The 17937-nt window shown below is 45.5% G+C and overlaps 1 protein-coding gene across 13 annotated transcripts in view; it reads right to left on the bottom strand.

Annotated features, from left to right (window-relative positions):
* UNC79 (unc-79 subunit of NALCN channel complex) overlaps nucleotides 1–17937 on the bottom strand; it is a 259172-nt gene that overhangs the window by 20418 nt on the left and 220817 nt on the right. For 11 of the 13 annotated variants that reach the window (XM_085894914.1, XM_085894918.1, XM_085894919.1 and 8 more), the window contains 7 exons: nucleotides 17386–17496; nucleotides 16458–16562; nucleotides 16164–16241; nucleotides 15891–15980; nucleotides 13526–13701; nucleotides 11268–11460; nucleotides 880–1077 (listed from right to left, as the gene is read on the bottom strand). In XM_085894914.1, coding sequence (XP_085751040.1) covers nucleotides 880–1077; nucleotides 11268–11460; nucleotides 13526–13701; nucleotides 15891–15980; nucleotides 16164–16241; nucleotides 16458–16562; nucleotides 17386–17496 — 951 coding nt within the window. Of the gene's footprint in view, nucleotides 1–879; nucleotides 1078–11267; nucleotides 11461–13525; nucleotides 13702–15890; nucleotides 15981–16163; nucleotides 16242–16457; nucleotides 16563–17070; nucleotides 17136–17385; nucleotides 17497–17937 lie in introns of those variants that run through there. The other 2 variants (XM_085894924.1, XR_015061602.1) reach the window with 2 other exon arrangements.

The following is a 17937-nucleotide window of genomic DNA, read 5'->3' as shown; positions in this document are numbered from 1 at the left end:
CCTCCTGAGATCAGTCCAGGTCAAGAGGAGGGATCCGTGGGAGAACAATGCCTGGGTGCTTCACCATGACAACGCCCCTGCTCACAGTGCCCCGAGTATCCGACAGTTTCTGGCGGAGAGTAAGGTGCCAACTCTGGAGCAACCCCCGTATTCACCAGACTTGGCCCCTTGTGATCTTTTCCTATTCTCCAAGTTCAAGGGGGTGATCAAGGGGACCCGACATCCTGATGTGGAGGCCATCAAGGACCGTGACGACGGACCTCTGGAGAGTTCCAGAAGAAGCCTTCCGGTGGTGCATCGAAGCGTGGAAGAAGAGGATGGACAAGTGTGTGACACTGGTGGGAAACTATTTTGAAGGGGACAAGCTGCGATTTCAATATATTTGTTTGAATAAAATTTCTGTGAGGTCTGTCCTGTTACTTTTTAGACGGACCTCGTATCATAGTAATCATTCCCAAATCATGCATGGTGGCATTGTAATGGCCAAGGACCCAAGCAGTGCTGGGGGCAAAAAATAATGATTTGGCGAAAAATATTTTCATTCTTCACATTGATAAATGCCCAGAAAAAGCAAGCGTGAACTACGTATGCTTTGCTTGGCTTGGTGACAAGTCACTGACGAGGCTAGGTTTCATTTTGATTAAGTCCTTGCAAGTGACATCAATACACCCTTTCTATACCTGTTTCCCATTCTTGGAATTTCAACATTAAAAAAAAAAAAATTGAGCCAGGGGCCTATAGGATTGCTCGTACAGGTAATGTTTATGAAAATGGATCTATGCCATTGACCAAAAGAAACTTAAACAGTAGATCAAAAGCATCATTGATTATAATTAGAGAATGATTCAAAAATCGATCAGTATTCCTGGGGTACCATACCACTTGGTTGGGAGCAATGAGCTGCAGGATTCCTGGGGTAACACGACTCCAAAACTCCATTGCACTGAGAGCTGCTGCTGATCCCACATCTCCTGGAGTCCATGGTGCTGCTGGTCCTGCCTGTTGCTCACAATAAACTGTCCACAGTTGTGCAAAGATGAATGCGTGGAAGAGTGAAGCAATGTGTGCCATCGAAGCCTAGAGGAATCGAGCACTTGTTCTCACAATCGGACAATCCCGAAGTATAGATTAAATATTTTAAATGGAAGTATAATTATATAATCTGACAATAATAACAATACATTAAAATGACACTTAGTAGAGCGTATACCTCCACCAGGCTAAACAGTTTACGTTTTGTATCCCACTGATTGGCTGGATCCGGATCCTGGTTTTCAGCAAAATCTCATCAGCTTGTTCTTGTCACCTCACCAACTCATCCACCAAGTTTCATCCAAATCCATCCGCAACTTTTTGAGATTATAGTGTCATATATTGTTTTTGTCTCCTAATCATTCAATGGTGAAGAATCACTTTACTAATTCTTGGATTCGGATCGTGATTAGAATTTTTACCAAACTATAATAATTTGGTCCTTGTCACACACCCAATCTGTCCACCAAGTTTCGTTTGAATCCGTTCACAAATTTTTCAGATATGCTGCCCACAGACAAACAAAAAGACAGACGGGATAAAAATACAACCTTCATCGACCTTCGGTGGGAGAGGGACAAAAAGGTAAAAACCAGTATTTATTATGTTCAGGATTCTCCAGGAATGTCTCAATCATGGTGATTTATTCAATCATGGCTGATTTCGTTTTTTTATACCTACACTTTTAAGATGAATTACTAAATAAGGAGCCAGAGACATGCACTTACGAACTCTTCATCCTATTAAAGGCAATTGGATTTAACTGGATTTATTTAGTTAAACAATTTTAAAATATTTGAGAGAATGAAACAAGGATGTACCATAGAGAGTAAACACTAATTAACATCATCACCTCACACCGTGTACCATTAATTTGCATCAAAAGCTCATCAAGCCTGTGATATCAGCCAAACTTTTCCCCAAATTTACTGGCCAGGCCTCATGTTTCACTGAAAACCATACTATGACAATGAGCAGTCATTCAAATCAAACCGACAGCAACAATGCAACAAGCCTTCACCCACCAAACCACTCATATTAGTTATGACATCAAATTAAAACTGCATGTAAAGATATATATATATATATATATATATATATATATATATATATATATATATATATATATATATATATATATATATATATATATATATATATATATATATATATCCGGCGTAAAAACCTCTGCCAAATCATTATGCGGACAACAAAACGAATTTCCATACCGGATCGGTCGAGGCCCGGGTTACCAACGACCGCCACCGGTACCGGTGGTCAGCAGGGTACCAGTGGAAATTGTGCTACTGCTGGGCGAAGAAGGAGAGGGGGAAGGTGAGTCCAGAGGCAGTGGGAGAGGGGGGAAGGGTAGAAGTGTGGAGGTGAGAGTTGGAACTCTGAATGTTGGGACGATGACTGGCAAAGGGCGAGAGTTGGCTGATATGATGGAGAGAAGAAAGGTGGACATACTGTGTGTACAAGAGACCAAGTGGATGGAGAGTAAGGCTAGGGGCATTGGAGGTGGTTTCAAACTGTTCTACCATGGTGTGGATGGGAGGAGAAATGGTGTTGGGGTAATCCTGAAGGAAGGTTATGTCAAGAGGGTATTGGAGGTGAGGAGAGTGTCTGACCGAGTGATGAGTGTGAAGTTGGAAATTGAAGGGGTGATGATGAATGTCATCAGTGCATATGCCCCACATATGGGGTGTGAGATGGAGTATAAAGAAGATTTCTGGAGTGAGTTTGATGAAGTGGTGGAGAGTGTATCCAAGGATGAAAGAGTGGTGATTGGAGCAGATTTCAATGGGCATGTTGGGGAAGGGAATAAAGAGGATGAGGAGGTGATGGGGAGGTACGGTCTCAACAAGAGAAATGTGGAAGGGCAAATGGTGGTAGAGTTTGCAAAAAGAATGGAAATGGCAGTGGTAAATACGTATTTCAAAAAGAAGGAGGAACACAGGGTGACATACAAGAGTGGAGAAAAGTGCACACAGGTGGATTACATCTTAAGCAGGAGATGCAACCTGAAAGAGATTGGAGACTGTGTAAGGTTGTGGCAGGGGAGAGTGTAGCTCGATAGCATCGATTGGTGGTCTGTAGGATGATTGTGGAGGTGAGGTTGAGGAAGAGAGTGAGAGCTGAACCAAGGACCAGATGGTGGAAGCTGAAGGAGGAAGACTGTTGCGTGGAATTTAGGGAGGAGGCGAGACAGGTGTTGGATGGTGGTAAAGATGGGTGGGATGATTGGGCAACTACAGCAGAAGTGGTGAGGGAGATAGCGAGGAAGGTACTTGGTGTGACATCTGGACAGAGGAAGGAAGATAAGGAGACTTGGTGGTGGAACGAGGAAATACAGGAATGTATAAGGAAGAAGGGGTTGGTGAAAAGGAAGTGGGATAGTCAGAGAGATGAAAGTAGGCAGGAGTACAAGGAGTGGCGTCGAAAGGCAAAGAGAGAGGTGGCAAAAGCCAAGGAAAAGGCATATGAGGAGCTGTATGAGAAGTTGGATACAAAAGAAGGGGAAAAGGATTTATACCGATTGGCAAGACAGAGGGACCGAGCTGGGAAGGATGTGCTGCAGGTTCGGGTGATAAAGGAAGTAAATGGGAATGTGCTGACGAGCGAGGAGAGTGTGTTGAGAAGGTGGATGGAGTACTTTAAGGAGCTGATGAATGAAGAAAATGAGAGAGAGAGAGAGAAGGTTGGAAGAGGTGGAGATAGTGAATCAGGAAGTGGGGTGGATCAGTAAGGATGAAGTGAGGACTGCTCTGAAGAGGATGAGGAGTGGAAAGGCGGTTGGCCGAGATGATATACCAGTGGAGGCATGGAAGTGTTTAGGAGAGATGGCAGTGGGATTGTTAACCAGATTGTTTAATAAAATCTTGGAAAGTGAGAGGATGCCGGAGGAGTGGAGATTAAGTGTACTGGTTCCGATTTTCAAGAACAAGGGTGATGTGCAGAGCTGTGGAAATTACAGAGGGATAAAGTTGTTAAGCCACACCATGAAGTTGTGGGAAAGAGTAGTGGAAGCTCGGTTGAGAAGAAAGGTGATGATTTGTGAGCAGCAATATGGGTTTATGCCAGGAAAGAGCATCACTGATCAGGTCAGGTATGGGAGCATGTGCCAGAACAGCACGTCGCTGCGTCCACTTTCCGCCGGTACTCCAGGGGCCTCCGTCTGGCCATCCCCCAGGCAGATGCCAGGCCCATCCCCATCTCCTTGAGATGATGGTCAACCTGTTGCAACCATGAGGCACGTGGTCGACCCACTGGCCTCCTCCACTCATGAGACTCCCTCGCTGAGAGAATCTGGTGAGCAGGATCAGAGTCAGGAAAACGAGCCACATGTCCATACAGCCGCAACTGACGCTCACGGACTATGCAGGTAACAAATCTCATCCGAGTCTCTCTCAGCAACCGCTCGTTGGACACAAAATCCGACCAGCGATAGCCAAGGATTCTCCGAAGAGACCTGGTACCAAAGGAATTAAGTCTCCGTCTCAGATCCTTGGTCAGAGTCCAAGTCTCGCACCCATAGAGCAAGACTGGAAGTACCAAGGACCTGAAGACTCGGACTTTCGTCCTCCCGCACAGGTACCGGCAGCGCCACACCCCATGATCCAGTGAATCCATGACTCCCCAGGCCCGACCCAGACGTCTATTGACCTCTGACTCGCAGCCAGCAGAGACATGAATATCACTGCCAAGGTAAGTGAATCTCTCCACGACCTCAACATCCTCACTACAAACAGACACAGACAGGACAGCAGCATCCAAGATGTCACCGAAAGCCTGGATCTTAGTTTTGACCCAAGAAACCCGCAATCCCAACGGCTCCGACTCCTCATTCAGCACCTCGAGGGCCCCCAAGAGGATGTCTAAAGTCTCCGCAAAGATGACTGCATCATCTGCAAAGTCAAGGTCCGAGATCTTGACATTCCCAAATGACGCACCGCAACTTGATCTCTCCGACATCCTCCCGAGAATCCAGTCCATACAAGTGCTGAAAAGTGTGGGGGCCAGTACACATCCCTGACGAACTCCAGTAACAACTGGAAATAAGTCAGAGATGGTACCACCACACTTCACAGCACTCTCAGTACCAGAGTAGAGTTCAGACATCAGATCGATCAGTTTTGGTGGCACCCCACGAAGACCAAGAATCCTCCAGAGGACATCCCGATTCACTGAATCAAACGCTTTACAGAGATCAACATAGGCTGCAAGCAGCCCCTGCCGAAACTCTCGTCTGCGTTCGGTGAGGACACGAAGGGCAAGGATACGGTCAATCGTTGACCTCTTTGGTGTAAAGCCTGACTGCTCTGGACGCTGGTGCTCAAGCAGATGGTGGCGAACCCTATCGAGAATTATCCGAGCAAAGACCTTGCCCGGCACTGAGAGCAGCGTCACCCCTCGGTAGTTGTTGCAGTCTTGGCGATCACCCTTCCCTTTCCAGAGAGGGACAACAAGGCCCCTCTTCCAGTCAGTTGGGATGATGCCTGTGTTCCAGGCAGAGCACAAAACTGCATGCAACGACACGAGTGCAGCATTTCCACCAGCCTTGAGAAGTTCGGCATGGATGCCACAGATCCCTGGAGCTTTGCCCCGTTTCAACTGGTTCACCGCAGCCCGTGTTTCCACAAGCGTAGGTGGACCACAGTTGATTCGAGGGTCAGCAACAGGAATTGTAACACCCTTGACGTCCAACTCGACAGCTGGCGGATCAGCCTGGTACAACCGCTCAAAGTAACCGGCCCAGCGGGCCTTCACTTCAGACTCCTCTGTCAAGAGCCTACCACTCTCTGCTCGAAATGTAGTGCTCCGAGGGATGGGCTTGGATGATCGTAATGCGCGAATTCCCCTGTAAGCGGGACGACAATCACCTGTCCACAGGTGATGCTCTACCCCCTCACAGATTCCTTGCACATAGGCCTCCTTGTCCACCCTCAGTGCACGTACAGTTTTACGCCTCAGCTCCCTGAACAGCTCAGCTCTGCCATTCAGCCTGGCCCTGCGACTCTGATCAATGGTATCCAGTGTCCCTTGAGAGACAAAATTCTTCTTTGCCCTGTGGTGAGCTCCAAGGCATCCATCGGCAACATCAAGGACGGTGGTCTTGAAGGCGCTCCACAACTCTTCAGGACCCCCCAAAAGCACCCAGACCCCCCAAGTGTCCACTCAGCCTGTTCGCAAACTCCTCAGCTACTCTCTCATCCCTGAGCTTGGCAACATCCAGCCTAGGCTGGGATGGTACCATTCTCCAGGATTTAAGGTGCAGCTTTAGAGTTGCTACAACAAGCCTGTGGTCAGTATTGAGGAACTGAGCACTCCGGTAGACCCTGCAGTTCTGGATCATCCTCCAACTACCGTCAATGAGGACATGGTCAATCTCCTTTGCCACACCGCCAGCGTTGGAATACCAAGTCCAGCGATGAGCTTGTGGGCGCTGAAACCATGAAACAGCCACCCTAAGTCCATGACTTCTTGCAAAGTCAAGGAACTTAGTGCCATTCTGGTTCATAGTTCCTGACCCATGGGGACCAACACACACCTCATAACCGTCCCTATCAGTTCCAGTCGATGCATTGAAATCCCCCAAGTCTAGAAGTGTATCTCGTCTGGGGCACTGATCAACCACAGACTCGAGTGTGGCGTAGAATGCATCCTTCACGGTGAGATCACTCGCCTCAGTCGGAGCATAAACAGAGACCAGGGAAATGACACCTAAGGAGTGACGAATCCTTAATCTCATAATACGCTCGTTGACCGGTGTTACCTCAATTATCATTGGGGTCAGCTTATTGGACACAGCTACAGCAACTCCTTGGGTATGGTAACCATCAGAGCGACCAGACCAATAGTAGGTGTAACCACCCACCATTATCTCGCCGCAATCCGGTCTCCGAACCTCAGAGAGAGCTGCAATCCCGATGTCCAAACGCTTGAGCTCAGATGATAACAGAGACGGGTGATCATCCTCTCTTAGGGATAGGACATTCCAGGCACCCACCCGAAGGGACCGCCTCAGGTTAACCCAAGGAGACCGCCGTCTGGTGGACGACACCTCAGCACCACTCCGACACACTCTCCCGCAATCTGACCCAGGGATGTTACCCCGTGGTTTCCCTCCTATCAAAGATTGGGGGTCCCGAAGGCTTTGCCCCAATCCCGTCATCCGGTGAGCTGCCCTGCAAAGGGAAGCTGCACAGGAGGTACTCCCACGGAGTGGGTTTTCAGATTTTTTTGCGTTTTTGCTTTTTGCGGAATGAAGGGTTTTACGGTGGCCGGAGTGCAAATCCTGCCACCAACCTCCTAATAAGAAGTGACCCAACTGCAGGAGGACGTCCGCAGACACAGTTGGGCACTAGATATGGATGGCCGTTGGCTCACAAGGAGCTCCTCCGCCCTTTGAGAATGAGAATGAGAGAATTGCTTTGAGAATGTTGATGGAGAAGTATAGGGAAGGCCAGAAGGAGTTACATTGTGTGTTTGTGGATTTAGAGAAAGCTTATGATAGGGTGCCAAGAGAGGAGTTGTGGTATTGTTTGAGGAAGTCGGGAGTGGTGGAGAAGTATGTGAGGATCGTGCAGGATATGTATGAGGACAGTGTGACAGCGGTGAAGTGTGCGGTAGGAATGATGGACCTGTTTAAGGTTAAAGTGGGATTGCACCAAGGATCGACTCTGAGCCCTTTCCTGTTTGCAATGGTGATGGACAGGTTGACGGACGAGATCAGACTGGAGTCTCCATGGACCATGATGTTCGCGGATGACATTATGATCTGTAGGGAGAGTAGGGAGCAGGCTGAGGCGAGCCTTGAGAGGTAGAGGTACGCACTGGAGAGAAGGGGAATGATAGTCAGTAGGAGTAAGACGGAGTACATGTGCATAAATGAGAGGGAGGGTGGTGGTGTGGTGCGGTTGCAAGGAGTTGAGGTGGGGAAGGTGGATTGGTTTAAATACTTGGGATCAACTGTTCAAAGTAACGGAGAAGTGAAAAAGAGAGTGCAGGCAGGATGGAGTGGTTGGAGAAGAGTTGCAGGAGTGATTTGTGACAGAAGGGAAGCTGCAAGAGTTAAGGGGAAAGTATATAAGACGGTAGTGAGACCAGCTATGTTGTATGGTTTGGAGGCGGTGGCGCTAACAAAAAGACAGAAAGCAGAGCTGGAGGTGGCAGAGTTAAAGATGCTGCGATTCTCGTTGGGAGTGACGAGGATGGACAGGATAAGGAATGAGTATATTAGAGGGACAGCGCAGGTAGGACGGTTTGGAGACAAAGTGAGAGAGGCGAGATTGAGATGGTTTGGACATGTGCACAGGAGGGAAGCGGAGTATATATAATGTTTGACAAAGAGGTTGATTATAGTGCGCATAAAAGCCTTGAAGCCGATTTTTGATTTTCAAAAAAAAATTGGGGGGGGGGGATTTTTCAAAAATTTCAAAGTCCCGTTGCTCAGCAACGGTGGTGTCCATAGCAACGGTGCTCAAAAGCATACAACCAGATCCTGGTATGAACGTACCTGTCAAGTTTCATCAAAATCGGTTGACTCCTCTGGCCTCCAGAGCTGTCCATTACATACAAACATACAAACAAGCCGGTAGGTGACATGGGTGGTCATCACATAATTGCATACTAGTCATAGTTTTTAACGGATCGGGCTGAAATTTTTTGACAAAGAGGTTGATTATAGTGCACATAAAAGCCTTAAAAGCCGATTTTTGATTTTCGAAAAAATAATTTTTGGGGGATTTCTCAAAAATTTAAAAATCCCGTTGCGAGGCAACGGTGGTGTCCATAGCAACGGTGCTCAAAAGCATACAACTAGATCCTGGTATGAACCTGCCTGTCAAGTTTCATCAAAATCGGTTGACTCCTCTGGCCTCCAGAGCTGTCCATTACATACAGACAGACATACATACAGACAGACAGAAAAAGTGAAAATCAGGGTACTCGAGCGACCACCCAACAAGCCGGTCGGCGACACGGGTGGTCGCTACATAACTGCATACTAGTCATACAGTTTTTGACGGATCGGGCTGAAAATTTTTGACAAAGAGGTTGATTATAGTGCACATAAAAGCCTGGAAACCGATTTTTGATTTTCGAAAAAATTGATTTTTTATGATTTTTGAAATATTCAAAGTCCCGTTGCTAGGCAACGGTGGTGTCCATAGTAACGGTGCTCAAAAACATACAACTAGATCCTGGTATGAACCTACCTGTTAAGTTTCATCAAAATCGGTTGATTCCTCTGGCCTCCAGAGCTGTCCATTACATACAAACAGACATACAAGCCGGTAGGCGACATGGGTGGTCGCGACATAATTGCATACTAGTCATACAGCTTTTGACGGATCGGGCTGAAATTTTTTGACAAAGACGTTGATTATAGTCCGCATAAAAGCCTCGAAGCTGATTTTTGATTTTCGAAAAAATAATTTTTTTAGGATTCTTCAAACATTTCAAAGTCCCATTGCTAGGCAACGGTGGTGTCCAGAGCAACGGTGCTCAAAAACTAGAACTCGATCCTGCTATGAACATACCTGTCAAGTTTCATCAAAATCGGTTGACTCCTCTGGCCTCCAGAGCTGTCCATTACATACAATCATACATACAGACAGACGGAAAGAGTGAAAATAAGGGTACTCTCGCGACCACTCAACATACAAACATACAGACAGACGGGAAAACTGAAAATAAGGGTACTCTAGCGACCACCCAACATACAAACATACAGACAGACGGGAAAACTGAAAATAAGGGTACTCTAGCGACCACCCAACAGACAGATGGAAAAACTGAGAATAAGGGTAGTCTAGCGACCACCCAATAATCGAAACATGTGGAGTGTGCAAGCACTCCCCAATCCCCATTGGACAGAGTCCTACACCAAAGCGTCACACAAAGGCCTCGGCCCGGCGACTCTTAAACAGACAAGTATTACATGATTAACATCAGTTAAACATCAAACGGAGCCGCCTATCTGGATTTTGGGCATGGGACTATGTCCAATGGAGATCAGGGGAGTGTTCATCATACTCCACATGTTTTGATATACCCGCCGATCACATCACATGCCTTCTGGTTGAATGGTTTGCATTAGCGGGAACAATCGTCTGGTGGCAGATGGATGGTTGCTCTTTGTGGATTATGTGGTTTTACTGTGTGAGATATAATCCGTGGTGATGCTCAACATGACAGTCAGGAGGTGCAACTGATTATATATATATATATATATATATATATATATATATATATATATATATATATATATATATATATATATATATATATATATATATATATATATATCTTCTTCTTCTTTCGGCTGCTCCCGTTAGGGGTCGCCACAGCGGATCATCCGTATGATCCGCATAGTGATTTGGCACATGTTTTACGCCGGATGCCCTTCCTGACACAACCCTGGTCGCCTCTTACGACACAGGGATACAGTACACCTATTTTAACCGGGGTATACACCGGGCCAGTATACTGGTACTCATTTCGCCGACCTCGGAAGGATGACAGGCTGAGTCAACCCCCTGGTGTATTAATTCAGTGGCCCAACGGGGCTTGAACTCAGGACCTTTTGGATCCCAAGCCGCTGCCCTAACCACTGCGCCAACACCAGGCTATATATATATATATATATATATATATATATATATATATATATATATATATATATATATATATATATATATATATATATATATATATATATATATATATATATATATATATATATTTTTTTTTTTAAACGTGGCAGAGTTATGGGCTCAACCAAATGCCTTTCTAGTTCTAGTTGTTGTTGCTTCTTTTATTTTTTAGTCCCCTCCCAGTTTAACTGGAGGGGACTGTAGGCTTGCTCTTCACCCGTCTATCCGTCCGTCCGTCTGTCCCACCTGTGGTTTCAAACTTTTTTTCCCCATACCATTTAACATTTTCAACTGAAACTTGGTACATGGTTTTATTATGATAAGTTACAGAACAAGTTTGAGTTTCAGGGAGTTTCGTCATCTGTTTTTCACAGTTATGCTGTTTTTGGACTTTGAAAATATCACATCGGTCGGGGACATTTATTTTAAAGCAATTCTCGATCTTGTTTGATGATGCATTATGGATCTTTCCAACTTCAACCAGTTAGGCGATCACATCCAGATGTTCAAATATCACTAAAAGGGTTATAAAAATATCACTAAAGGCAAGTGTAAGGCAATTGAGACAATACTTACTTTAGAATGTTCCGAAAATCCCATAATGACCACGAGTAGGTGATCCGCCATATACGGTCCAGCATCCAGTGGGAGAGGTGTGCACAGCAGGCCTGACGTTTGGCTTGGACTGAGCGTACTGTGCGTCAATGCACCAAGAAGCAACCAGGAGAGCAAACGTATGTGCAGGACGCATTCGACAAACTCTTTAGGGCTATGAGGAGAGGTGGACAGGTCTCATATAAATGGATGTACAATGACAAGATTTGAGGTTCATTAACAATATCTGATAAGTTGAAATATTCTGGTGAAATTTCAAAGGCATACAGTAAGTGTTACAAAATGGGTGTTGATTGCAATTTTAAGCAATATTAAGTTTATGTGTACTAGTGTTATTTTAATATAGAGAGGCAATCTGATGGAGTAATGGACAGGTAGCTCACTTACTTTTGAGCTGTCCAGTCTGGGTTTGATTCTGGACCTGACTATAAACTGTTTGATTGATAGTTTACAGGTAGAATGTTTCATCACAAAGTACACCGTCCTTCAGATCGATGTTAAGCTGGGTGTCTGCCAGAATTATATTAGTGGACGTTAAAGATCCCATGGGGTCTTCCACGAAGAGTAGATGCATTATCACAGTCAGCCTCAACAAAGTCTAAGTTCCTAACACCTTTAGTCGAACATTTGGCCTGGCCAACCGGTTCGTGGAAGACTTGGGTAAAAACCTCCCCCTCAGCCAACACTAGAAGGTGGAAATAATTGGGGCCCTTATAAAACACAGGTTAAATGCAATGAAAATAAAGGTCATTTCATACAAAGCAAACATTGACAGGGTGCAGTACAACCGTTTCATGAAAAAGACTCAAGATGACCATGGTTGTGGTTTAGACATGTTTTAAATTGGCTGCACATCAGGAAAGGTCAATAGACCATCAATGATCTCTCTGACTCTCTGGAAAATCCTCTATATCTCTTTGCTAATGACTCCACCCTCTGCCGTACCATCTGTCATCCCTCAGACCGGCAAGCAGCAGCTTGTTCGCTCACTGCAGATCTGGATAAAATCACAAACTGGTCCAACATGTGGAACATGTCTTTCAATCCGGACAAATCTCACACTCTCACTATGTCTCTTCGAAAGGACCGTTTAGAAAACCCACCCATCCACTTTCTCAACAATCCTCTGGAAGAAGTCTTTTCTTTCAAGCTTCTGGGTCTTACTATCTGCCATGACCTTTCCTGGGAAAGTCACATTTCCAACCTCGCCTCCAAAGCCAGTCGCCGACTGGGAATCCTCCGTCGTGCAAAGTCCTTCCTCGGCCCTCTTGAGCTCCTGACCACTTACAAAGCTTTTGTCCATAGCCTGATGGAGTACTGCTCTCCCCTCTGGGCTGGTGCTCTTGCCTCCCACCTTTCTCGGCTTCACTCTGTAGAAACCAAGCTATTTCGGATCATTAGCATCTCCCGCAATGAGGCTGAGTCTTTGGGCCTCTCACTCAATCACCGCAGGTTGGTCGGTGGTCTTTCTGTCTTCTACCGTCTCCTCTCCAGCCTTGCTCCCCCTGCTCTCTCTGCGATTTGTTCCCACCACATTTCTACAGGGCGCTCAAGGTACGCCAACAACCCCCTTCTGGTAAAACTACCAAAATCACGAATCACTGCTCACCTTCACTCTTTCATTCCTCTTTTTTCCCACCTTTGGAATAAACTCCCTCACTCTATTCTTTCCCATTCTTCCCTCCAGGCTGTCAAAACAGCTGTTCACCACCACCTCTTATCATCCCCAATCCACATCCTCGATCTTTTCTACCCCCAATAATCCACCCAAGCCCACTTCCTTCAAATTCCCTGCTTTCCTTCCTGAAAGTCCCTGTAATGTCCATCTTCTCTTCCCCATGTTCCCCGTCCCACCCCTCTCCCTTCCACAGATCTCCAAATGTCTCTGTTCCCCACTGTTTTGTCCCTCCCACTCCCGCCCCTCTTGTCTCATGCCCCCTTGCTGTGCGTTGTGTTTTAGCTCTCATCCGAGCCTCGACAGGGTATACAAAAAAAAAAGACTAATTAAATTAGTGCTGTAAGTGTTCATCAAAGTGAAATCCACCACAGCGACGACACGGCTGTTTTCGATGACCAAGAGCGACCGGTAGTTTTGATGCCGCATTCCTTATCAAGGTGAGCTTTAGGCACACAGTTGCAAATACAACGACACGACAATGCAAGGTGCACTATCTTTTCTCCAGGCAGTTCAGCTGCTTGTGTTACTGCATGCTACTTACCCCTGCTGCATTACTGAGGGAGGATGAAAAAGCCAGGGAAGATGCCGTGCAACAGCTTTACTGTCACGGTTGTTTCCTCTTGTCAATTCCATCCCGACCACCTGGGACAGGCCCACCTTTAGGTGACCTCCTAAGGTATCTTCATGTAGACTTTGAGTGCAGGTCTTCATGTGAGCCTAAACAAAAGTAAGAATGTCAATAAAAACAGGCGTTGTATCACTGCTTGAAGTCTTTACACAGCAATAATTGTGCAAAAATGATTGGATCTGTCATTATCGTAATAAATGAAATCTCCATTTTCTGGAAATGATTGAGGGAGGGGTGGGGGAGAGTAAATACAATAAGACTTTTGATTTTCCCCTTTTGTTGAAAATGAAATAAAAGGTAATTTTTGAAGTGGTATTTACATGATCTAATGATTTCTCAGTAATATCCATGTAGGCAGCCATAACACATAATTAGATAACGCAAATGATGTCATGTGTGTGCTTCATTAAATTCGTCGAGGAAATCACATGGCCGGCTCCACAGAAGTCACACAGAGAAGGTGGAGAAAGTTATTTCAACCCTTGACCCTGACTCTGCTGCTGGACCAGACAGCATCAGCTCACGTGGCCTAAAAACCTGCTCTGCTGCTCTGATACATCCTCTCTCTGCCCTTTTCACCCAATCATTTCCGCTTGATCATCGTCCATTTACTTGGAAATCCACCAACATCACTGCATTACATACAAAAGGTGCAAAAACTGATCCTCTTAACTAGAGACCTATCAGCTTACTTCCAATCAGCATGGTCATGGAATCCATCATCGCAGTTGATATGAAATCCTTCCTTTTCTCCAACAACCTCATCTCAGATCATCAATTTGGTTTTATACCAAGTCACTCCACCTTGGACATGCTGCTTCCACTCACCCAACAATGGATGGAGGCCCTCAATGTCAGACGTGAGATCAGGGCCATCTCTCTTGACATATCTCGTGCTTCTGATACAGTCTGGTATCCTACCTCACGCTCCAAACTCTCTGCCTATGGCATCCAAGGCCAACTCCACACATGGCTTACTGACTTCCTCCACTCTCATAGCCAATGTGTGGTTCTCAACAGAATTCTTTCATCTCCTCTCCCTGTCAAAGCTGGAGTGGCCCAAGCAGTGTTCTGGGCCCAGTCCTATTCTGGATCTTCATCAGTGATCTCTCTCTCTCTCTCTCGCTCTCTCTGGAAAGTCCTCTTTACCCATTTGCTGATAACTCCAGCCTCTGCCATGACATCCTGTATCCTTCAGACAGACAGGCTGGAGCCTCTTCCCTCTCTTCAAACTTTGAAAAAATCACAAGCAGGTCAAACACCTGGAACATGTCTTTAAATCCTGACATCCATCCATCCATCCATCCATCTCTCTCTCTCTCTCTCTCTCTCTCTCTCTCTCTCTCTCTCTCTCTCTCTCTCTCTCTCTCTCTCTCTCTCTCTCTCTCTCTCTCTCTCTCTCTCTCTCTCTCTCTCTCTCTCTCTCTCTCTCTCTCTCTCTCTCTCTCTCTCTCTCTCTCTCTCTCTCTCTCTCTCTCTCTCTCTCTCTCTCTCTCTCTCTCTCTCTCTCTCTCTCTCTCTCTGAAAGGACCATCTAGCAACCCACCCCCTTGTCTACTTTCTTAACAATCCTCTTGAGAAAGTTCAGTCATTCAACCTCCTGGGTCTTACTATCAGCCATGATCTTCTTGGACAAACCACATTTCAAAGTTGGCCTCCAAAGCCAGCTGTCGACTTGGCATCCTCCGTTGTACAATGTCCTTCCTTGGCAAAGATGAACTGCTATCCACCTACAAGGCTTTCATCCACAGCTTGAAGGAGTACTGCTCTCCCCTCTGGGCTATGCTCCCGCCTCTCACCTTTCTCAGCTTCACGCTTTGGAAACCAAGGCCTTTCAGATTATTGGAACCTCCCCATGATGAAGCTGAGTCTATGGGTCTATAACTTCGCAAAGACAGACAGGTCGTTGGTCTCTGTCTTCTACCGCCTCCTTTTTATCTTGCACCTTATCACTGCTTTCTGTGTTTTGTTCCCCCCCCCCCCATTTTCCCCTCAGGTTTCGGCAGGGTTCACATGGTCCACAATCAATGCCCTTCCAGTGAAACTACGCAAATCCAGGATCACTGCTCACCTCCACTCATTTGTTACTCTTTTTCCCACCTGTGGAACCAACTTCCACATTCTGTTCAATCAAATTCTTCCCTCCGGGTCTTCAAGACAGCTGTTCACCACCATCTCACATCGTCCCCAATCCAAAACCATGATAACCATTTGGAAATTCCAACCACAATACGGAATAACTGATGCGTATCGAAGAACTGTGTCAATTACACCTGACCTTGAGCTTGGTGAGTGTATGCAGGTCAGCAATGAAGTCCAAGAGGTCTGTCAAGTATTGCCTCGTCACTTCCATAGCTGCTGTCTGGCACTGGAGCAAATGGGGCAACGTACAATTGGTTTTAATAGCGGGACAATAAATGTCTGCGACTGCTTTTACACAGTTGATTTGCACATTTTGATTTTACCCATTGTTATCCTGGCCAAGGTTAGGGGCCGGTAACTCTCATGGCCAACAATGCAAAATGTTCTTCAATTTTAAAAAAAGGTCTACCATTGGCAATGTTGTGTCTGTGTTCTTCTGCAGATTGTAAGAGTTTGCGATTCTCGTCCCAGCGTCGACACACAAAAACTTGAAATCGGGTGGACAATGGGAGATAAAACAAATTATTGCTGTACAATAATAAAACATTATAACTAATTTTTAAAGCAAAGGTAGTTTGCAGAACATTTGCTATATTAATATCGAGGAAATCTACATCACACGTATTATTCGTCAAAAACAAGCGGAAGAAAGGAAGACAAAAATATTGAGGGATAAGACACAAAAGTACTACTAGTTCGAAACCTGGACCAGCTGCTGCAGGTTGGTGTCCGGCAAAGTTGACTTAAACTTGAGGGCCTGGAGAAGTTCCAGCACCACGCTTCGAGTCAGGTAGAGTTTGTCACGCTCCTGAGCGGGAATGGGATAATTAAATGGACCATTCAATATGTCCTCCCTCACTTCTTGATCCAAGCCAAAGTTGAATGGTGATGAACCAATTCGACACGCTATGACGATCACTTTGTACTCTGTTTTTGTGTTTTTTAAAGGTTCTTCTTTAATACAAATTTTTGGTGGAACTACAGGATGGTAAACGTCTACGGCTACTCGATAGGCCGTGGAATGGTGCTCCAAGAAAACTCGTAAAACTTTCACGAACCCATTATTATGCCACCAAGCAACGTCTTAAGGCCCGATTGACAAGCAAACAACGATTTCTAAGAAGTCTGTGAACAAATTAAAATATTCCATCGACTTCTTTCCATGCAGGATACATATTGAGCATACAGCAAAATAAACACGACTTCCTCTTGAGAAGTCCAGGTGGAATTTTTTTTTTTAAATAGTGGAAATAATTAATTCGATGGCAGATCATTGCGTGCAAACCAGTGTTCCAGCTCAGCTATTTTTACTGTACCTGCGGTGACAAACGATGCCCCCATTCAGTGCTACAGAAGATTTACAGGTAGAGTCATACAGCCACTAAGGTAAAAACACAGAGCGGCAGTGAAAGTGAACGTCGTATGAACAAAAACAGTTGATGTCATTTGTGGTGACGTCTGTATGAATGATACCGAGTTTGCAACGAGTCCGCAGAGTAAAATATGCTGTGCATCTTGTACGCAGGTACGTGTGTGTACATGTTTGAATCGAATGAGGCACCAAATATAAGAAGAACAAATAAAGGAAGTCTGAGCCCTTCCTCAAAGATTTTGCTGTAGGCACATTGTACCTTGCTGAAGTTCTTGTGACACAGAGCACATATGTCCATCACGTACGCCAGGCTGAAGTTGGAATTTTGAATGACAAAACTAAGAAGCTTGGAGAAGTGGTCGAGCAAGCTCTGCAAGAAGAAGCATGCAATTATAAGCAGGTGATTTGATTGATTGCTGTAACCATCATTATTTAAAAAAAAAAAAATATTTTTTACAGGATCTAAGGCTCGTAGTGGAGCTGCCACACGCATATCTCACACACATGGACATACAGACGAATACACGAGACAACATAGGACTGTTAGACAAGACAAACACTGAGCTTGGGGAAGGTACCATCAATTCCTCGGGTACTCTGGGTACCAGCGACGTCACAATGTTGGCACCACTTTTCTCACTGCACTCAGCGGGGCAGTTCACATCACATCAACATACGAGACAGTAGGTTTAGTCCTGTGATCATCCCAGTCTATGCATCTGGGTTGTATACAACTTAATGACTGCACTGCACATACACCAATGACGAGCGGTCTGAAATCTCTCATTACACCAAAACAGATCTCAACTAT

This window comes from Eptatretus burgeri, chromosome 9, assembly GCF_056783735.1.
Source record: "Eptatretus burgeri isolate ZD-2024b chromosome 9, Ebu_testis_v1, whole genome shotgun sequence".
Taxonomy (NCBI): domain Eukaryota; kingdom Metazoa; phylum Chordata; class Myxini; order Myxiniformes; family Myxinidae; genus Eptatretus; species Eptatretus burgeri.
This window is presented reverse-complemented; position numbering and strand designations above follow the sequence as displayed.